This window comes from Malus sylvestris, chromosome 8, assembly GCF_916048215.2.
Source record: "Malus sylvestris chromosome 8, drMalSylv7.2, whole genome shotgun sequence".
Classification (NCBI taxonomy): Eukaryota; Viridiplantae; Streptophyta; class Magnoliopsida; order Rosales; family Rosaceae; genus Malus; species Malus sylvestris.
In genome coordinates this window covers 4,344,514-4,367,331 of record NC_062267.1, presented here as the reverse complement: position 1 = coordinate 4,367,331, position 22,818 = coordinate 4,344,514, and the positions used below count along the sequence as shown (strand labels likewise).

The 22,818-nt window shown below is 36.7% G+C and overlaps 3 protein-coding genes across 7 annotated transcripts; 2 read left to right on the top strand and 1 right to left on the bottom strand.

The window, feature by feature from the left end:
• Positions 1–1,143: 1,143 nt before the first annotated feature.
• LOC126631683 (probable WRKY transcription factor 40) lies at positions 1,144–3,379 on the top strand. Of its 2 annotated transcripts, none has more exons than XM_050301811.1 (5): positions 1,144–1,475; positions 1,636–1,698; positions 2,007–2,363; positions 2,485–2,601; positions 2,853–3,379. In XM_050301811.1, exons 1-5 carry the CDS (start codon positions 1,392–1,394, stop codon positions 3,237–3,239), a joined length of 1,008 nt encoding a protein of 335 aa, XP_050157768.1. In that variant the 5' UTR covers positions 1,144–1,391; the 3' UTR covers positions 3,240–3,379. The 2 variants fall into 2 exon arrangements, with proteins under 2 accessions (XP_050157768.1, XP_050157769.1); XM_050301812.1 differs by having other exon boundaries at positions 1,147–1,475; positions 2,010–2,363.
• Positions 3,380–10,423: 7,044 nt separating this feature from the next.
• Positions 10,424–12,306, top strand: LOC126631684 (probable WRKY transcription factor 40). The gene is made up of 4 exons (XM_050301813.1): positions 10,424–10,723; positions 10,984–11,274; positions 11,381–11,500; positions 11,629–12,306. Exons 1-4 carry the CDS (start codon positions 10,694–10,696, stop codon positions 12,022–12,024), a joined length of 837 nt encoding a protein of 278 aa, XP_050157770.1. The 5' UTR covers positions 10,424–10,693; the 3' UTR covers positions 12,025–12,306.
• Positions 12,307–12,814: 508 nt separating this feature from the next.
• Positions 12,815–22,056, bottom strand: LOC126631680 (formin-like protein 18). Of its 4 annotated transcripts, none has more exons than XM_050301803.1 (18): positions 21,475–22,053; positions 20,023–20,723; positions 19,506–19,727; positions 17,092–19,394; positions 16,875–17,004; positions 16,374–16,445; positions 15,991–16,089; positions 15,804–15,845; positions 15,394–15,474; positions 15,258–15,308; positions 15,086–15,167; positions 14,759–14,874; positions 14,477–14,548; positions 14,258–14,374; positions 13,950–14,018; positions 13,793–13,859; positions 13,119–13,527; positions 12,815–13,015 (listed from the first exon to the last, which is right to left on the bottom strand). In XM_050301803.1, exons 1-17 carry the CDS (start codon positions 21,545–21,547, stop codon positions 13,343–13,345), a joined length of 4,482 nt encoding a protein of 1,493 aa, XP_050157760.1. In that variant the 5' UTR covers positions 21,548–22,053; the 3' UTR covers positions 12,815–13,015; positions 13,119–13,342. The 4 variants fall into 4 exon arrangements, with proteins under 4 accessions (XP_050157760.1, XP_050157763.1, XP_050157764.1 ...); XM_050301806.1 differs by having other exon boundaries at positions 14,759–14,853; XM_050301807.1 differs by lacking the exon at positions 21,475–22,053 and having other exon boundaries at positions 19,506–19,723; positions 20,023–20,170.
• Between the last annotated feature and the right edge of the window lie 762 nt (positions 22,057–22,818).

The following is a 22,818-nucleotide window of genomic DNA, read 5'->3' as shown; positions in this document are numbered from 1 at the left end:
TCGACGAAATGCTTCATCGAAAACATTGAATTTTTTTTTTGGCACTACATGTGCTATTGTTTAATGGAACAAGGTAATCCTGTATCTGCCATTGCTTAGTTGTGCCCTCAGTGAATTTGCTATTTAGCTTTGCCATGATTGTCATCCCTAATGAAAATAATCATCTAGCAATAAACCATTGTTCCATAACTGCAATAAACTTTGTATGCCGACAAATATACAAAATTTACAAATGGTTAATCTTCCTAAAGGGGGCACGTAGAAATTAATTCAAAAGCTGTGGTCCGTGAAGATATGAACAGATAAAAAGTCCAAGGTTTGTTGAAAGTTGGAAGGAGCTAAGCAAGCACACAAGTTGACAACGTAATTTCAAAACCGTGTTGCGCCGTACAGCGTGTGTAAGCTGTGCCCTTCTCGAATGTAGATCTTCGGTCAATGTTGACAGACAAGAACAAACCAAAGCTAATTAATCACCTTTATAAAAGGGAATTGTTATTAACATTTTAAAATTTTCATTTTATATTTCTCAAAAGTGTATTTTTTTTTATAATTATAGAAAATTTGAAGTGCTAAATAAGATTTTTAAAGTGCTAATAATAATTTTCTTATAAAAACCTAACTACTCTAAGAGTAACTCTTTATTTTAGTCATAATTCGGTTACATGACATTATTTTTAAGGGAACTTTAACGAAAAGCTCCCGGTACTGTTCACTTTAACGAAAAACCACATTTTTACACTAAAAAGTCAATCCTGTTACTATTCACTTTACCTTTTATTTTGTCCTTATCATTAAAACTCAAAGTTTTCAAGTCCTTTTCATTAATTTTCCTTATTTTTAACTGAAATTGTGTTATATAATTTTTGTTTGTATTTAATTATATTACTTATTTTTTTAATATAATACATAAAATAATATATTACGTAATTTGTGTTGTAAATAGATATAAAATTTCTCCTCATCTGCAACTACCTACAAGGAGTGCCAAACATGCCTACTTATATATAATTAATATCTTATCTAGCAAAGTCGGAGCCTTGACCTTGACCATCAGGAATTTCAAGGCCGACATGGCTTTTAGCCTTCCTCCTCCATAGTCCATCCCCATATATCTCTCGCTATATGTATAAAATAACAATTTCTAGATAGATGAAGATAAATCATGAGACGTGACAATCTTAAGAAAATACCTTGAATATCTGCTCTCTCCCATCGTGCTATTTCCTCGCACTTTCCTTCCCGGTATATTCCTTATTATTTGTCTTCGCTCTCCTTATAGCTATATATGCATTGGGCAGCTCCCGAGTCCTGAGAAGTTTTACTTTCAATACTGAAACTTCACAAAGATTATTAATTTCTGCAAATTGCAAGCCTTTTGTTCTTGATCAACAATGGACTCAACGTGGGTGAACACTTCTCTCGGCCTTAATCTTGTTCCGTTTTGCCGTGCCAATGATAGTCGAGCTCCTGCCACTGTGAGTAGTTTTATAATTCAAGCTTTTTGTTGTTGTTGTTGTTGTTAATATCATTCTTTGATGCCTTGTTTCTTCTGGGTTTGACCTTATTTTCTTGGTAATTAAGTTATACACATTGGAACATCTACTTAGTCTCCTAAATAATCTACTTTGAAATCAGATGCAACAAGAGTTTGAAGGGGGTTATGCTCAACTCCAAGGTAATGCATTGGTGAAAGAAGAGGTGAGTTAATTTTGTTCAACATGGTAATGAAACTATGGGTATATATTTTTGCACGTTGTTTTTTCACCTTCTGCACGTCCTTCTTAGTTTTGGCCATTAATTTCGCTTTGATTTGTCACCTTGTGTACATCCTTCTTAATTTTGGCCATTAATTTGGCTTTAATTTGTTTAATCCAATGATTGAAAAAGAGAGAGTGCAACAGGTGAAAAACCGTGTGCATAAATTATCTTTCTGAAACTATTTGTCACCTATAATTTTTTAATGAAACTTATTAACTTGGTCTTCTTAATTTGATTTTAACGGATAGCAGGCAGCTAGTCATCATGATGTGTTGGCTGAAGAGTTGAATAGGGTAAGTGTGGAGAACAAGAAGCTGACTGAGATGCTAACTGCCCTCTGCGAGAATTACAACACTTTGCAATCCCAAGTGGGGGAATTGATGACCACCCAGCAGCAGCAAAACAAAACATCTGATATTTATAGGAAGCGAAAGGCAGACAGTGAAGATTACAACAACGTGATTGGATTAATTAGTCCCGGGACTAATACTGACACCAGTTCCATCAGTGATGATAAAGAGTATTCATGCAAGAGGCTAAAGGAGAACACCAACTTAAAGATTTCCAGGGTTTATGTTCACACCGATGCATCCGATACAGGCCTCGTAAGTCCTATTCATCAATTTAACCCTATAGCCCACTGCATCTGTTGAGATTTCTAGGGATTTTTTTCTTCATAAACTATGAACTTCCATTAGTAATTTATTTGATTCTAATTTAATGCAGATTGTGAATGATGGATACCAATGGAGGAAATATGGTCAGAAGGTCACAAGAGATAACCCATCTCCTAGGGCTTACTACAAGTGCTCCTTTGCCCCAAGTTGCCCTGTTAAAAAGAAGGTATTAATTACGTGAACCCAATCTCCTTCTTACCAACATGAAATTCCAGAAAAATAGAAAAGAGAAGTGAGAGTTTTTTTATACAACTATATTGTATTGGGGGTGTGGGGTTTGGTGACCCGATCTATGATTAGGTATCAAACTCATGGAAGTTGGATTTCAGATTTTTCACTTACAAAATAAAAAGAAATACTACTAGATAGTATTGGGGGTGTGAGATTATGTACTGATATTCTTACTAAAATTCTCAGGTGCAAAAAAGTGCTGAAAATCCATGCCTACTGGTGGCTACATATGAAGGAGAACACAACCACATGTATCCTGAGAAGCGAGCTGAAGTTACACTAATAGCCCCGGTATCTCCAAAACAGAACCAGCAGCTTATTACTAGTCCAATTTCCGTTTTACCATCCGTGGCAAAGATATCTCCGGCTCCAACTTTTTTAAGTGACGATAATCGAATAAGTCCCAATAGTGCCATGTGCCCCCCAGAAACTCAAGCTCCGACGTTCCAACAGTTTTTGGTACAACAAATGGCTTCTTCCCTGACCAAAGATCCCAATTTCACATCTGCTCTTGCTGCTGCCATTTCAGGAAGAATTTCAGGCCACACTATGGCCCGAAATGGTGAAAAGTGAAAACCCTAATTAGAGTTACCTTGTTATCACTTAGAGAGAGAGAGAGAGACTGAATTTGCAAACTAAATGATGTGTCACTAATATGAATGAACATGTTTATCAACGCTTAAGTAATAGACCAATTATCAACTTCCAAGTCATTTAGTTTCCAAAATTTAGTCTACAAATTGAGTAGGCATTATCCTTTCTTTTCTTATTTACATTACATATGATTTGAGAGTTGTAATTAAAGTGTAGGGATGTAAATAGAATTTGAAATCGATGAACCAAAACTTGTTGTTCTTTGTTACCATTTATTCACTCATATATATAATATTTATGTGACTTGTGTAAGAATCTGAACTTACCACATATTGAGAAGTTAACGAATCTTGTTTATAACCCATTTCCAATTGGTTTTAAGATTGAACCTTAACTTTTTTATGGTACTGGGCGTGCTTCATCTCTACTAATTATCTCGACTAATTAATAAAACACTTATTGTCAACCAAAATCCTATGAAATTACCAGTTTAACCCTCTAATTAAAACAAAACATGAACAAGAAATATGAGGCAGAAATGTAATTTCACACAATCAAATTTTACTGTTTTTTTTTTCAAAGCCTTACCTACATGTAATCTTAACATATCTCTAATTAAAAAAAATTAAAAAAAAACTTCTCACTCCCACATTCTTTATCACTCTCTTCGTCTCTCCTTTTATTTCAAAAACAAAAATTAAAAAAAAATTCTCACACACTTTGTGTGTGCCTATATGCTAGTATATATTAAAGGCAACTCCCCACATACGACAATTGATTTTTGAAAACCTCAACTTCCTTCAGAGCTCTAATAAGGATATTGTTAGGTAGACTAATTTTTTAGACTAAATTTGTAAACCATGTGATGTGTCACTAATAGGAAATAAGCACGTTAATCAATACTTAAGTAATTATCAAGTCATCAAGAACCACGTCATATAATTTACAACATATGTTTTAAATAGAAGGTCTCCCTAACATCAAGGGGTTCACTTGTGGGAATAATTAATAGAAAACTAGATTTTAATCCTCAAATAAGATGAAGTCTAGAAAAATATCTTATACAAGATTAAAATTTGATTTTAGTCTCTAAACTCTATTTAATACCAGCATATGTATTCAATTTCTCTCTTTTTTATTTATAATTTCATAAATTAAATTTTATGAAAATATTATACATTTTAATTCTCATTATGGTAAGTATCTTATATAAGAAAATATTTTCGTAGAGATTTTTCGGTACACTTATGTTTTTGTATATTTTCTTATGTGCCACTAATTTATTACAATATATTTAGGTACGAACATTTCGGTACACTACATAGTATAATAAGTTTAGGTACGGACATTTCGGTACACTAGTTTAATATAATATATTTAGGTACCAACATTTCAGTACACTAGTTTAGTATCATATATTTGGGTACGGAATTTCCGGTACATTTATATTTTTACATATTTTCTTATGTGCCACTAATTCACTACAATATAATTAGGTATGGATATTTCAGTACACTAATTTAGTAAAATATATTATGATATGGACGTTTAGGTACACTAATTAGAGTAAGTTAAATAAAATTAATGAATTAAAATGTGTATAATAAATTAAAATTTAATGTTATGACATTAAATAAAATATCTATTTTTGTTTTATAATATGAATTTGAATTAAGTACAAGGACTAAAATTAATATTCAATCTAACATCAGATTTTTATTCAATTTTAATCTTCTCAAGATTAAAGTTGAAAAACTCCAATAATTAATCTCATAAACACAACTACTTTTGTCGCTTAGAAAGATCAACAGAAATAAAAATTGAATTTCAAGGAAACATACAGAAACCCAACTAATAAGACTTTATACGGAACGACTTGAAGGTGCGGGTCGTGTCAGGAAAAAAAAAAGAGTCCAATAATATTAAGGCCGGAATGTTGGACAAAACGAATTGGAAGCAACTATATTAATAAGTTCATCACATCACTTGGAGTAGCTTATAAGGCATAAGAAAGCAGCTGCATGATCAACATCATGGACAGGACAGGATAGAAAATTGACAAGAAAATAATGCCCTTCAAAAATTTAACTAGTGGAACGTATAGTCGTGATGCAGCCGTATAAATTGACTAATTAAATAACTACTAGTGCATACTCTTCAATTTATTTTTTCAACAAACTAAAATCCTATATATATATATATATGGAATTTAGTCTAAGAAGGGCCTAAATGTGTCAATCTGAAATGCTCTCCTAATCTTACAAAAAATGTCTACCGTATGTTGAGCAACTAACCAATGCCGTTTGGTTTGGTATGGTGCCGTCCTCATCGTCCTCTTCCTTAAACCTAAACCCCAAGACTCTTTGACTTTCTTCCTCTCTCTTTCTCCCTCCACTAAACATTAGACCAAAGCCCTCTTCAAAGCTCATAAATAATGGATTGCCTGAACTCGCATAAGAGTCACCAACATCAAATTAAACTCGATGAAAAAAAATTAAAGTAAATATGTCGGATTGGACCCTATGCACTGTTCTAAAAATCGGCCTAGGTGAGTGTCTAGGCTGCGCATAGGAGCTAGACGGTTGAGAACCGATGCGATTTAGGTCAAAACGTATAGGAAAATCAAGTAGGGACTATGCGGTCTAAGCGGTCTAGCCAGACTAGGCGAACTAGATGAGCTAGGCGGCTGAGGCGGTTCAAGGTTTAGGATTCCATTATTATTATTATTATTATTATTAAAAGTACCCATATTATTTCTTTTGTTGTTTCGTGTTTCTCTTCTCCCTATCTCTCCGCACAGATGCTTTCTCTCTCTTTGTGTCTGCACATACGAGTGTGATGATGTCAATGTCATAATGGCTTAAGCTTTAACCTTCCCAAATTCTCAATACAAGTATAGTTTTTTTAGAATGTAAGTAAGCATAACTTTAAAAATCATAAACATAACACTAAATTTTCATGTATGAAAAGAATTCAGAATGGACCTGAGACTATCTTAGTCCCTTCATAACTCGGCTTGAGACCACGGTACCACCAATGTACAACTGGTGCTACAGGCCCATTTGCACTCTCGCTAATGAGTTAAGAAATTGAATTATAAGGGACAATCATTCAATTAAGTCTTGGAATGTGACTATTGATATGTGTCGCGTATTGGCTTCTAGGTCTTCTTTCTTTATGACCAGAGAAAGTCTTCCCGCGTGAAAACGAATTATAGTTTGTTAGTGGAGTTTTTTAGTAGTACATGGGGACAAGTCGTAGCTAGTGCGTGCTAACTATTAGTACATACTAACTATTGTCCCGCTAGTATGTGATATTTTTACTTACAAGACTTGTGAGTCTCATGATCAGTATGCTTGGTGAAATTCTGGAATATGGATGACCTTGAATATGTGATCTTTTGAAATTTAAAGGCATTTTTTATTAAATCAAACTCTGGAATTTAGCTTAAACATATAGTATATACAGAGTGTATACAGCAATGCAGATACATATATGTATATACGATTTCCACTAATTAACATAACTTGTTAATTACTTTTTTACTTGGACTTTAACTGAAAAGTTTTTTTAGTTTTTATTTTGTCAAATGGAGAAAGATTAGGCGAGATTAGGTCTTTGGCAATTGTATCGTGTGAAAAACACTTTTTAAAATGTAGTACTAAATTAGTAATAGAGTTAGTGATCTATAAATATAATACCAGAATTAATTATAGGCAAAAGTTTATGAGAAGTTTTCAAAATACCCGATATTCAAACAGATACTACGGATATCATAAAATAAATAACGAAACACGAAAAAATAAATTATGTCTGTTACTTATATTATAATATGTGAAGTACTCCTTGAATACATGATACTTAAAATAATCTCTCATGATATATCACAAAGGAAGAGTGAAGCGAGTCATGTGATGAAGTGGGCGCTGGTGGGGAGGTTTCGTGCATGGACTGATCAGCATCTCCTTGTTGGTTAGTCAATTGTCACTTTGTATGTGGACATTTTTTTAGCCCTTACATAATTGACTTCAACGACGACCTCTGAATATGAAAAAAAATGGACAAGGATTATCTGCCTCCCACTTTTTGTGCCCTCCGGTGCCCTCCGGTGCCCTCATGTTTGTGTGGTCACAGTTAAATCACATCAACATTTTATATTATTATTCATTTTTGTCTTATTATCTCTATAAAAAAAATAATATAAAATGTTGACATGCCTTAACCGTGACCACACAAAACAAGAAGGCACGGAAGGGCACCGGAAGTGGGAGGGCAAACAATCCTTGTCCGAAAAAAATACAAAGATTTTTTGGTTAGGTGGCTTTGCCGTACGCTTACATTCTTTATTTGTTCACTATTTCGAGGAGAAATGATCAGTGTGCCCAGAATATGAGACGAAACACCACATATTATGGAGGGACACTTAAAAAGAATTTTTTTTTGTAAAATAAGTCCCTAAATTCATTAAAAATTGCTAATTTCATCCTACTATATATTCAAAGTTATTTTATCAAACTTTTCGTCAACTTAAGTCACTTGACACATTTTAGAGTGTATTACCATCATTTTCTCGCCTATAAGCCCTTAACATTTCATATAGGTTGCGAATCTAACGTCTAATTTACCCTCCAAAGTTAACTCCATACACTATTTGTTTATGAAAAATTATCAATCTATCCTCCAATGTGTATCATATGCAAGTAACGTGACTTAAATTGACGGAAAATTGAATATAATAGCTTCGAACATAATATTAGAGATGTAATGGATAGATTTTTATAATTCAATGACTGATTTTTTTGAAGAAAAAAGAATTATTTAGAGACCTAATTTTCACTTAGGTAATAATTCAGAGACTAAAATTGGCAGTTCACCCTTTTTTTAATTTTTATTTTCATAGGTATTAGTGAGTTAAATTGTTAAATGTTATGAGAATTGAACTCATACCAAAGTGCATAAACATTATTGTTTTCCATCATTGCAGCAAATCGCTATCTTCTTCAATTCCATCTTTGATTACCACAATGAGTAGCTAGCCATATGAAAGTAAAGTTTAATTACTCAGGGTAAATAATTAGGGGCTTAATTAGAGAGAAGACTCGTCTATAATTATAAGCTGTTAACATTGTGAAAACTATTTTCCAATACGTTTTATGCAGTGTTAAGTTGAAATATACATAATCAAAGATGTTTATGTACCAACTGGCAGGGACAGAGCACCAGAGCGGCTTGGCATGGCCCTTACAATCTACACCATATTGTTAGAGAACAATTCATAAAATAAATAAAATAACATAAATTGAAATACTAATTCTTTATTAATGAAATATACTTGCAATACAAAATTAAATAACAGAAATAAATACGGAAATTAAATTGATACTAACTTGATTGAATCACAGATAAAGGCTAGCGCAAAAGCTATGTCATTCGAACAGTATTTCTATCTCACTCTTGTGCTTGTGGTTCTACAACGTCTCTGCTCGACCAGGATACAACTGTCTAATTCGACAACCCGCGCTAGATTATAGAATTTTGGCGAATTGCTTTGAGTGTTTATTCTCTGTAAGGTTTTGTATGGGAGAAATGGGAAAAAGAAAAGATAATATACAATAGAACTAAGACTTCAGTTATATAGGCTCTTTCATACCCCTTCAAATACATTTTGGATGTATCTAAAACCACACAACTCTTTTCAAACATTTGTGTCTATTAATCAAAACGTTTTTAATTAATTTAATTAAAAAATTAATTCAAAATTAAAATTAATTAACTCTGATTATTTTTAATTTTTAATTTCTTAGGCCCCAAAGGGGAACTCTGTCTTGATTAATTAATATTAGTATTATGGTATAATCATCAAGTCTAATTCACACAATTAATAAAAACCTCATTTATCATTCCAAATGGTACAATACCTACTCTCTAATAAGGGTGACTAACCCTAAATAAAGGCCTCTAGGGAACTTGAATTCCCCGATGTGGGACTAAAGGAGGCACAAAACTCCTACACATATGAGATCTCCCTGAGATGGAAAAGCTCTTGCCTTCTGCCTCTAACGTCGAAAAGAGAAGCCATAGCCTATGGCGAGGAAGAAAACTTCATGCCTACATATTTAAATATTTTTTTTCTCTTTTTGAATTGATTTAAATACAACCAGTACTCCTAAGGAAAGAAAATTCTAAATATAACATTCACCAAATTTTTGGGTTTGTAACCTTTTCCTATAGGGTTCGTGTTCGACCCGTTCTTCTCGAAGTTCTTGGTTTCGTCATTGCCGGTTAGCTTTTAGTTTGGTTGTCTTTTTTTTTTTTTTTTTTTCTGATGGTGACAAGATTCTTCGTTTGAATCTTGAATCCTATTGTTCAAAAAAAGTTGTTAGGTGATGAATATATATACACAATGGATACTTAAGTAATGGAATAATTTTTTTTTGTCCAATTCGATTATTAGTTCCCGTAGTGATAGAAAAGTCGAAAGAAAGATGTGCATAAAAAAAATTAGGTTTTAAATCTATGTGGTGAAGTCTATCAGGATTTAGTTCTAAAATTATAAATTTCGTCAACTCTCTATTAATTGATAGCATTGATAGCATGTGAGCCACACATTTGCTATTAAAACGGAATTCTGTATTAATTGTTAGCATGTGAATCTCACGTGCTAACGATTAACGAAGAGTTGACGGAACTTTTAATTTTGAGTCTAAATTTTAACAGATTTCAGTATGGGAATTTAAATCCAATTTGCTTTACAACAAGAACAATCTTCTGACTACCTTATCACTACAGAACTATTATTCTAATTAAGTTTTTTTATGTAATAATTAGGTACTTACAACAACAATAACGTTGCAAATACACCCTAAAAGCAAATCCCAACAAGCCACGTTTCGTTTTCTTTCTTTGCTTTTATACAATCTTAGAAAATTAAAAGGCAAAAGAGTGAAACAAAGTGACGTGTCGAAGACCATAACATAAGCAAGCGTCAAGATTCAAAAGGCTCCTCGAACAAACATGTCGGACTAATACTAAACTTACGTCGTTTCCCATGATGACGTGCATGTGGTGACGTCGTTGCATGTTACGTGTAATCAGAGCGTCACTAGTGGTCATATCATATATTTCTCCAACACGTTCCTTATATTACCCAATATTTCAATACAAATTCTCAGCCATGCCAGGAATCAAAGCCACTAAACATTCGTTGAATCAATTGTGAAAGTTCCTTGAATTTGACAGCAAGATTCAAGACCCCCAACAAATACCCTAAACCTATATAGCTATATATATGCGTGCGTCTGTGTGTGTGTATATATATATTGCTACTTCATCGGATTATATATTGTTCTTCTCCCTAGCTTGTTAACATTATAGTTATATCAGCAATCTGCAGGTTCTTGAATCTTTACATCAACTTATCCGAATCTATAAACATGGATGCTCATACCCTTAACAAGCAAAAGGTACTGAATTTGATCTATAAACACGATTTTGATTTATGGGTTTAACGGAGGGAATTAAACTCTGAACTTAGCATAATCCTTACGCATTTCTACACGCACTCTCACCACTTTCCTTGGACGTAGCATAATCCTATCTCATTTCTGCATGCACCATCACCGCTTGAGTTAACCCCCACGGACTCTTCATGACCTAGGGTTGAATAATTTATGAGATTGTTTGATGATTTTTCTTTTGTATTATGGTTGATGATCGTGACCAGGTTGTAGACAGTGTTCCAGAAGACTTGCAACGTTTGAGGAAAGAGAATGAAACCCTAAGATTCCTGCTTCAAGTTATGACCGCCAAGTGCTCAACACTTGAGCAGCAGCAGCCGCGCCAAATGCATATCCAACAACAACCGTGTGATCATCGACATATCATGACCACGAATATCAACAGTGCGATTACGAGCAAGAGACAGAGAACTGATGAGCATCGCTATCAGTTTCCGGCATCCCACGATAAGACATCACGGTTCCTAGTGAAAACCGATTCTAAAGACAACAGCCTTGTAAGTCAAGTCCTCCCTTATAATGTAGAAAATTAGATATAAACCTAAAAGCATTAGGTTTATTTATTAATATTAATTGTGAATTTAATTGAACGAAATTAATTAGATTGTGAAAGATGGATATCAATGGAGGAAATATGGACAGAAGGTCACCAAAGACAACCCTTCATCCCCTCGAGCTTATTTCAGGTGTTCCTTCGCTCCTCGATGCCCTGTCAAAAAGAAGGTACGTATAAATGAACCATTTGCCCAAAGAAATTAATTTTTTTTTATTAATTTGCAAATGAATTCAACTAATATTTTTTCTTTTAGCTAAACTTGTTTATCCTGTGTTTTCCGCTGCCTGAATTTTAGGTACAGAGGTGCATAGAGGATGATTCCATCCTCGTGGCGACATACGAAGGAGAGCACAACCACGACGCCATCAATGATTCTGCACTATTTGGACAATTTTCATGTTCACATAAGAACATAATTGTGCCCGTTAATTTTCCTTCAAGTGGTATCGGGACTAATAATGACGTGATTAATATAAGTCCCTCTCCGCCGGAGCCTGTAACGCTCGATCTCAGTCTCTCGGGATCCAGTAATCAAGAAAATGGAGGATTGGGAAGCCCTCAAAGCATGGTTAGCTCCAGAAGAGTTGAGGATTACGTTGCTTCGTTAACCAAGGATCCTGATTTCACACAAACTTTAGTTGCTGCAGTTGCACGTTCGATTGCAAGACCTGCAAATAGACCAAATTCATAGATTGGAGCGGATAACTCCTTATAGTCAAGATACGTAGGAGAAAGAAATGAAGCAAATTTGTCAAACTTGACGGTCAAAGACGGATAACACATTAAGAAAGCTTATCATTCAAAATTCCCACGAAATGATGAGTTTCCTTCGTGTCTTATCCCTTTCGATCACCACAAAATGAAAAATCATTCACCTTTACTTTTCAACATACATTGTATTTTGTAAGTTATCCGCTGCAATTCAACATAATTATTAGATAAATGAGTAATATTAATATTCAAAAGCTTGCAATTTAAGTGGTTGAGTATTTATTCATTCATCCGAAATCATATCTTCAATTCCGCACTTTCCCGAGAGTCTCAAACTTGAACACGTGTGCCCAAAGTGACATGAGAGTGGTTGGTGCTATACGTCATGGAAATTTTGACTAGGGATTTGATTATGTCACATGATTAACCATTTTCACCATGTCATTATCCATTTAGTTGAATAATAATACCAACCCAAAGTTGTAGACAATAAGCACAACTGACTAGAGCTTCAAGACAAAGACCAAAACCTACCAAAAAATCATAGCTCCGGTCTTTGTCCTTTCCTCTATACCAAGAGCCCTTGGGAGGGAGAGCAAATAGTTGGTTTTCTGCATCCCATTAAATTGTCTTTGTCGTATGAGATTTTCTAGGATGTTTCGGTGTATCCTATTCATTGAAATTTTAGTCGTTAAATCTAATGGTAAAAATCCTAACATTATAAGATACGTCAGGGCATATACTACGATGTTCGTCATTCATATGGCCCATTCTCAAAAAATTTAGATTATATTGCCTTTTTCTATTCCCTTGTATCAAAGATTTACATCCCTACAACTAAAATTAGGGATGGGAAAAGCCGAAAAGGAAACCTAAAAAGCTAGCTACTGTGTATATTTATACAACAAAATTCTTCATTCGTATGGTACAAGTCGCTTGTTGAACCGGACTCCGTATACACTCCAGCATCTCTGCTCCAGAAAACATTAAACTGAATTAACGAAAACAACGATGAAATCACAAGAGACGGATCAGAAGTTCCGAAAACAAAATGAGAGGATGAAATGGGCTTACTACTTAAGGTGACCTCTTCCTTCTGTATACCACCACCGGCTTTACTTTAAAATGAAGACGAAAACATTCTTCTGCACGTCACCAGAATTGGATGTCTCAGCTGTATTTGTGTTCACGATCCTCTGAAACTTTCGACGGACTTCATCCACGGAGTGAAAAAATATATCCACCGGAGAACAGCTTTGGTTGTGAAAGGGAACAATGGTGATATATATCATTACGACTTAATGCTGGCACTCATACTGATTCTGTATCAAGAGCTCGGAGTCTTTTTTGGAAAGATTTCCCGCTTTCATCTTCCCATTTTCCGCCTCCTTGAGTGCTTTCTTCTTTTCAAATTCAAGCTGCTTACAGTTTTCCTCATGCGCTCGGACAAACAACTTCACAAAGTTGAACAGAGTAGATACAACTGCATGACAAATTTCAAAAATCAATACGAAAATACGATAATGCAGTTAAAGAGTAAATATTGTCCGTGAAATCACATTACTTCATTCTTAGCATCTAGTAAGAGGATCAATAAACAGTTTGCATGTTCCTAAGAATGCGCAACACTCAACGCAGAGGGTATAGACCAAGACTACTTCTGAATCGTCACAGAATATTTATGGATGAAAAGAATTACCCATGGTTCATAGAAAATCAGAAACACAACAAAGTTAGAAAAAATGTACCTTGCTCAAACGGGCAACGAGCAGGATCTTCCCCAAAATAAAGAGCTAATGCATCTGCATTTCTCCCCTGAAGACAACCACGATGAAGGTATGTTTAACAATGTTTCTCTTAAGATGTCACAAGCAAACCCAACAGCTTAAAAAAATTGAGACATACCACAGTAGAATAAAGTGACGCCAGCGACCTCACTTCGGCTTCAGCATGACCGAGAAACTCCTTTAGCGTCTGAACATTTATCAGTAGATAAATTAAATTAGCATCAAAATAGATATGCCAAAAACAGGATGAAATCACAAGCACATTATGATCTTTGTATAACAACTTGAATGAGAGGCAGTTGTTGAACTTTGCTATTGGTGATCAAGCGTTTATTATGATGGTCTTTAAGTTTTATATGTGAGCCAATTGCGTCATCTAATATAGTTTCTGCAAGCCAAATGTGCCAAATAGTTTATGCATGTCACCTTGCAAAACGTTTCTGACACAGGACCATCATTTTCGGAGGCAGTCAACTCTTGCACAACCTTCTCTAGCCCTTTACTAATGGCTTGCATTTCCTCTGCCAAATATTTCAATTGTACCTACATCGTAATTAAAATTTAGCTCAGTCTGCACCCAATGTATAAAAGTTCACTTTACCTACAAGAATTAGGGGAGAAAGAAAAAAAAGAGAGACATAATACCTTTGTTGAAGCCTCCAAACTAACTAGGTCTTTCGGAAAATCAAGAAGTTCTGGCAGCTTCTCCGCAAGCACCTGTGGTTTGTTGGAGAGGAATTTTATAGAATTGTCAAAGTTAAAAATTATACACTAATAGAACAACTCCATCAATAAGATCAGTTTGGGACGTAACCAAATAAACGTTTTCTATATGCTTAAACTTCTCCAGATCAATATGCACCAAGTGAAGAAGAAAAGTTCCACAAAAGATTAAAAGAATGGACTAAAAGGCTTTAAAGAAATCACCTTACAGAGGTAATGCATGAGAGTCATCTTGTTATTACGGGCTCGTGTATCAGTGAGCTTAAGGAGACTATCCAATCGAAATCCAATAGCAGAACCTACAGGTATAATTAAAAAGACTACGAACAAAATTAATCAATGCAAAACAAGGACAAATTAGCTTATTTACAACATTTTGCAACAATTACAAATCTGCCCAACCCTAACTTGCAACTTTGTTTCATTTTTATCACACCATAGTCAATGTATGCAGTGATTCACCATGTGTTCAAACCATATACATCATGATGATGTATTAACACAAAATGGTAACCAACAAAATCCACTCACCTCTTGCAGTCCCATGATTCAAGGCATTACCCAAAGAAAGAATGGTTTGCATGATCCTTTTCAGCTTTTCCGAACTTCTGATCTGATAAGCACGTTAGTGGAAATAGATTAAGAGGTGAACTTATCAATCACATATGAAAACATAAGTACTCAAAAATGAAAAATTGCTTGCCTCATCAGCCACTGAATTGACGGTGTTCAAATTCCTTCTGAGGTCGAAAACCTGACAAATTGCAACACCATGGACAAGTGAATAACACGAAGCACAACAGAAACAGAACGCATTGGGAATAATACAGTCCCCTCACCTGGGTATGGAATTGTATTTTAAATGAGAAAACTCTGAGCTTGGGCTCTACCCGTGGAACTTTCATTAGTTCAAGGAAAAACTGTCATAAAATGCACAAAGCAATTAATTAAAGCATAAAATGTAGAGAGAGACACTGGGAGAAGGGAGTTAAGATTCTTATCAATGTGATTTCTCCCAAAGAGTTCGGTACTAAAACAAAACTAAGACTAAATTCAAGAGCATCTAGAGTTATGCAGTTGACACCAAAATATATTTTATTCAGACGAACAGTAAGCAACAAGAAGCTAGCATATAATTAAAATGCGCAGAATTATAAAGTCAGCACTTGCCTTGCTGTCAACAAAATGAATTCTCAATTGAAAAGAAAGGAGAGGTAAGGGAAAGAGGGAAAACGAAAAATCCACTCACCTGTTCACATTTTCCCAAGTTTTCCTTGTCTCCATTGTAACCCTGAGCACCAAAGCATGATTTGTTACTCAGAAAACAGAAGCCTTGTATACTTATTGTAAGCAATTTAAAATAAAAATAACAAGGGAATATTTATAGAAGCTCTCACAGTGGCATGAAGCAGAAGATTACAACGAGATAAAAGTACCTTGAGTAATTCCATCTCTTCTTTTGTTGGACAAAACTTTATGAGGTTCTCAACCTGATCAATATCTAATGCAGAATCGTCCAAGGCAAGCACTGAACTCTGAAAGATGTCAGAAGGAAAGAAAAGGAACAAATTAGACAAGCTATCATTAATGTAGGAACTTTTCTGTACCAAGATCATTGCACCCAACATCCAAAAATCAGAACACAAGTTGATATCATGCATCTTTTCAGCAAAGAAACAGCCACTACTTGCTAGTATTTGAAGTTTTGAAATTGTAACTTAATCAGTATTTAACTCCCATTTCTTTGTTTATAGAACCACAGACTAACTCAAACTGTTGAGGATATACAAGAAAACATGTCCATTTAGGTTTAGCTTACCATCAAATCAGGCAAAGGGATTTTTACTTTAGTAAGCATTATTTCGCAATTATATGCCCGTCTTAGCTCAATCTGCAAGAGCCAGTAAATTTCTCATTAGAATTGAGGTGGCAAAGGAAGACTATATTCAATTAATTCAATACAACAACAAAAAGGTAAAACCAAAAACACGCTAGACAGATCCTCATTTCAAGCCAGTTAACTAGCAATAACACATTTACCAGATTTTTCCAATATGCAAAAAAAGGAGAGCTCGTGCAAGAAATAATAGACTCTATGACCAAGCACAATTGCTATTGGTTCTGTGGAAAAAAAAAAAAAGGAGAGTGCTGACTTTATAATTCTGCGCACTTTAATTATATGCTAGCTTGTTGTTGCTTACCTGACCTAGTATATTGCATACTGATGTATACTGCGTCAGGTAAGCCCACCCTGTATTACAGATCGACACAACTCTAGTTACCCACAAATGAAGTAAAACCAGTATGCAATGCAAATTACCAGCTGAACTTTTTCAGATTTAGGTCCTTTGGCACGGCCACCAGATTTTCCAACTGTATTCCCATTGTCTGAATTTGGAGCAGCCGCAGAAAAAAGACTCTCGAGTTCTTTCATGTCAAACTCTGGAGGCCTGGAGCAGAGCAACAGATTCAGAATAATAGGGAGCCAGTTGTATGAATTTATAAAAACTAATAAATTATTCACAAAAGTGGCATACTTGGTTGCTTCATCAGCTTTTTGTGCTTCAGCCCATAAGCTTCCGTGCATCGCTCTTGTTAATTTTAGCCAATGATATGGCTTTAGATTGGCCTTTTTAGGTTGAGGCTGATTTCTAGAACTTGGACGCGTTAGGCCCCGTCCCTTCAGACTAAATGGAACACCAGAAGGTGGTCCAGGAATTGAAGGAATATTACCATTACTATCCCTGGAGTTGGATGTGGGGGAACCACCAGATTTTGATACCCCATTGGGAAGAGGAGGAGGTGGTACAGGTGGCACATGTGCAGCATTCTGGGATAAGGACTCCTTCGGTGCCAAAGCTGGAGGAGGGGGCGGTGGTGGTGCAGAAGGTGTTACAGTTGAAGTTGAGGCAGGGCCTGAACGTGGAGGAGGTGGAGGAGGTGGAGTGGGGCCAGACGTGACTGCGGAAGAAGCAGAACCAAGGGGTGGAGGGGGAGGGGGAGCTTCAGTGGAGGGGTTCTTGACTGTGGATGACGGTGGCCTTCCTGAAAATGGAGGTGGAGGAGGGGGAGGTGGGGTTGAAACTGAGCTCTTGACAGAGGATGACATTCCCTGGAAGGAAGGGGGAGGTGGAGGGGGAGTGGGGGGTGAGACTGATTTCTTGACAGAGGATGATGTTCCTAGAAAGGATGAAGGAGGGGGAGGAGCAAGGGGAGCTGAACTTGAGTGCTTGAGAGAGGATGATGGAGATTCCTCCAGGGGTGAAGGGAGCAGAGGAGGAGGAGGGGGCGATGAAATTAAATTCTTGACAGAGAGAGATGGAGATGACCCTGAAAAAGATGGGGGTGGAGGAGGGGAAGGGGGAGCTGAAATTGAGTTCTTGACAGGGGAAGATGGAGATGCCCCTGAAAAATGAGGAGGTGCAGGGGGAGGGGGAATTGAAACTGAGCCCTTGCTGTCAGAGGATGAAGATGTCACTGACTGACTACGATGTGGAGGTGGAGGTGGAGGTGGAGGGGGAAGAGGAGCAGATGCTAACTGACCTTTACCCTGTAATGTAGTTTTAGTGTGCTCGTTAAGCAAAGACTCAGGGAAATTTGAAGTTTGTTGTAGAAGTTCTAGTGGCAGAGGAGAAGGTGGAGTAGCAACAGAAACCTTTTCTACAGTTGCAAGCCCAGAAAACTGCAACGAAGAAGGTGGTGGTGCGGGAAAAGACAACTTACCAGGTTGGACAGATTTAGGTAGAGACCGTAGAGTTAAATCAGGAGCTAATGTGGCATGCAATGGGGGAGATACAGTTTCAGGCTGTCGGATTTGGTCTTCCCTATTATATGTAGCATGATCCTGCAACAGAGCTGTAATGCCAAGAGCTGAGGGTGCACTTCGATATCTTGATATCGGCACAGGTGATCCTTGCAAGGAATTACAAAATGAAACTGGTGCAGATAGGGAACCTTGACGTGCTCTCTGAGATATGATTTTAGAATGGGTAGGGTGTAGGAGAGCAGCTTGTAGGTCTTGGGGTTCAATCTTTTTTCTGATTAAACCGCTGTCTAGAGACGGTTGAATGTTGGTGATATATAGTTTCCCAAGAGCCATATATGGAGGACTCTTGATACTATTTTCTGATGCCCTTGGTTCTGTTTTGCGGCATTCGGGAAGTGATTCTACCAACAAGTTGGCTGTCTCTGTAACCTGAGCAGAAGCACTATCATGTCTCCCCTGAGCCATAGATGTGGTACTCTTGATATCAGTTGCTGATGAGTTCACTTCTGATTTAATAACATTTTCTGTTGCCTTTGGTTCTGATTTAACTTTTCCATGAAGTGATTCTAACAGTAAGTTGCCTGTCTCTGTGGTATGAGCAGAAGCACCATCATGCTTTCCCTGAGCCACAGATGTGAGACTCCTGACATCATTTTCTATTGATTTATCTTCTGAACGAAGTTTTTCAGGAATTGATTCAAGCGAAAAGCTCCCTGTCTCTGTAGTATAACCAGAAGCACTATCATGTTTCCCCTGAGCCATGAATGTGGGACTATTGATATCATTTTCTGATGACTTCACTTCTGATTTAAGTTTTTCAGGAGTTGAGTCCAGCAACAAGCTGCCCATTTCTACATTATGCAAAGAAGCACTATCCAGTTTATGAAGAACGCCTGACGAGGCAATCTTCTGGAGCACATGCGTTACATCTGCCTTTGGATCTAGCCAATCTACATTGCTAAAAATCTCCTGAACTTTTGCAAAAGCTTCCACAGGAAGGCCATCTTTCTCCTCCATACCAGGCAAATCAATAGATATAAGAGAAGAAGCAGCATCCATCTCCGAGAAAAGAACCTTCATCCAGATAAAATTATTAACAGTAGTGATAATGACTACCATGTGCTCCTAAACATGAAGTTGAAATTTCACTAAACAAAAAGGAGAACACAAAGGGTAGATGAGTACCTCAGCTCTGAAATTCTTGGGAAATTGATCCTTAACATTCCATAGGATGTCTATGTCCTCACGATTAAGCATCAAAATATTGGATCTTATAAAGGCCGTATTGAACATTATCCGAAACATCATCTCTTCGCGTTCCAGATCACTATCCAGACTAATACACTCTAGAACCACATCACCTTGGATATGGCAATGTATATCAATTTTAACTAGTTCACAATCTGCCTGCACCAAGAACTTAAGAATTAAAATGAAGTTCAAAGCAAAGCATCAACATATAGATAAAAGAAACCACGACATGCAACTATCCAACTTAAGATAATAGCACATGAGAACAGATTTCCAAAAACTTCCAATAGGGCAGTTAAGAACTTAAGAGTACAGTTGGAAGGGTAAACGATCCAAGCACATGAGAACAAATTACCAACAAAAAGCTCTTCCTTGTTCAGGAAGAGGAAAATACAATCTACAATTACCAAAAGAAAAAGCATGTAAATGAGAGTAAAATGACTTCAACCACCTGCTTGTAATGTTGTACTAATTTGCTCCTTTTTGGAGTTGAGAACAAAACTTTAGGAGTTCGATCAGCAGCCATAAAAGGGTCCTGTCCATATATTCTAAATATTGGACGGCAACCTCCCTCTCCATCCATATTAGGAATAAATCTAATGATGATGCAGTCCAACGTAAGCGCCCTATCCAGTGGAGGCCATTCTGATCCCACATTTCTTCTTGTTATATACTGCAAATACCTCAGTTGCGAAGGCATGGGATTCAACGGTGACATTAACTGCAAAAGTTCCCTAGGTGCTTGCTTGTAAATCATGTCCAACGTCTTGTGCTCCTCAGTGTACTGCTTCCTGTAAATCAAGAGTGCAGCCAGCATGAATGCCAATACCAACCAACCACCTCGTTCACAATGCATCAAGAGCACATTATGTTGCCCAAGTGAAAGCCAGCTTTCACTTGACCTCAGGAAGTGGTGGATCGCTTCCATTGTGAGTAGTGCGCAACCTTCGTAGTGGCGAGGATAGTCCATTATTGTCATGTCATACTCAGACAATATGCTGCAAAGCAGGCTTTGGTTTTCTCCATCTCGAAAGTTAAAGACCATGAATGACGCATCAGGAAACTGATCACGCAGTTGTCCTGCTATGCCTCCTATGTAGACTTTATATTCATCTTCTTCCAAAACGTCGGTGGTAAAACAGCAATCAAAAACTACACGTGTATAGAAAATAATTACCAACAAGTAAATATACATAATTTAGATTCTTCTGCAGCGTAAGGGCATAACCATACACAGAACACGTGAACAAGCCAGCAAATACAAAACAAATTGTTTCCTTCTGAAACATTCATCAGCGTTCAACTGTTGAAGGATATACATATTAGGAAGTACATAAAGAACACACAAAAATTGATAAATTCCACATTCATGCATACTTTGTATCTGTGCGAAATTTGTATATGACCACACCAAAATAAAGTTTCACAATAAGTAGCGACTTTAGATTCATTTCTTCTTTCAACTTTAGAACACAATAGTTAATTGCCAGATAAAAAATTCTAGGGCTATACGGGAACTTTAAACTTGTCCGGCGTGTGCCCACAAATCAAGCCTAAACCCTATTCCCAGGACATACTAAACAGAGCCTCCCCAATGTCTGTATCGGTCAAACTAATGCAGTTCCATTCATGCAGATTCTGTCCAACTAATGCAGTTCACTTCATTCTTAGGAAGTTAGGAACCCCAAAAGGCACAGTAAATATGCTTCTCCAAATATAGACATCTTCTCAAATTGCAAACAAGCAGCTTTTAGTTGAGTTTCTAACAACACAAGAAAAAAAAGGAACAAAAAGAAGGAAAAATACCAGTAACACAACCCACATTCAAGCCATTGCCCAAATTTAACAAACATCATCTTCAATAAACCAAATTTGAAAGAAAATAAAGCCCAGAAAAGCATACCATAAACCCTCTCAGATATCTCCAAAAGCCCATCCGGGGGCTTCCGGTAGAAGAACTTCCTAAACAACGCCATTGTTTCTCAAGATCCAAAAACGATAACTAAAACCCCTCCAATTCAACCCACATTGCTCCGAAACGCAAAACCCATCTCAGCTCGAATGCCCAAATCACAGAATCCCCAGAGGAATTAAATAACCAAGCCCCGTGAGAGAGAGAGAGAGAGAGAGAGAGAGAGAGAGTGAATGTTGAGGAACCAGAAGGAATGGATTTTGCTGGGTTTCTACGGAAAGTGCTTCTGAGAGACTTAGCTTTCACATTCACACTTATTTGTTGTGTGCATCAGAGAGGGAGAGAGAGAGAGAGATAGAATGACTTAGCTTTCAATCAACAATGGGGTATCTTCTTCTTCCTACATTGTATCAGAAAAATGTAGAGAGAGAAAGAGGGCCGAAGAGAGGAGAGGAGAGAGAAAGAAGTCGGATATGGCGTTAATTTTTTTTGGTTGAGGAAAGAGGGGGATCTGGGTTTTGTCTCTGTCTCTGTCTCTCTGCGCGTCTGCGTCTAACGGGTTTAGGAGAGAGAAAGGACGCGATTACAAAATAATGATGATTATGACGTGTCTGTCTTTGATTTTTATTTCTTTTTATTTTTAAATATTTATTTTGATTGCTTTGATGGCACATCATCGCACGTGTGTTGTCGACACTAGTCACATTGCTCATCGTTGGTCTCAGAATGGTACTTATCTTTGGATTTGGATCCCTTCATGAGCTAATGGAGAGGATCCTCCTCGCCAATTATCTTAGACAGTTGGATTTTTATCTAACGGCTATAATTATTATAATTTTAAGGGGACTCTCTCTGTTGGTAGTTGTTAGATAAAAATCTAACGGCCCACGATGATTGGTCAGGAGTATCCTCTACATTAGGCTCAGAAAAGGATCCAAATCTCTTATCTTTGTGCACCAGACTCTCAAGTGTCTCAATGGTAACATTTTCAATTTTTTTTTTGCTTTTGAAAATCCAACGGTCCAGATTATTAATGGTCCTCAAAACGCCACGTGTCCAAGCCGTTGGAAATCAGGGGAATAGCCCACCAAATCTTAGGAATCCGAAGATCCAGACACTTGAAATTTAATCTAACGGGTACAATTATTATAACTTTTAGAGAGACCCCTTGTTTGTAGCTATTGGATCAAATTTCAAAAGCCCGGATCTTCGGATCCCTAGGATTTGGTGGGAGAGATCCGGAGAGGATCTATTCACGGAAATCATAAGTGGCCTGCTGCAATGAAGCCCACCGCTAAATCAATGTATTAATTTCGAACTCTCCTCCCTCTCCTT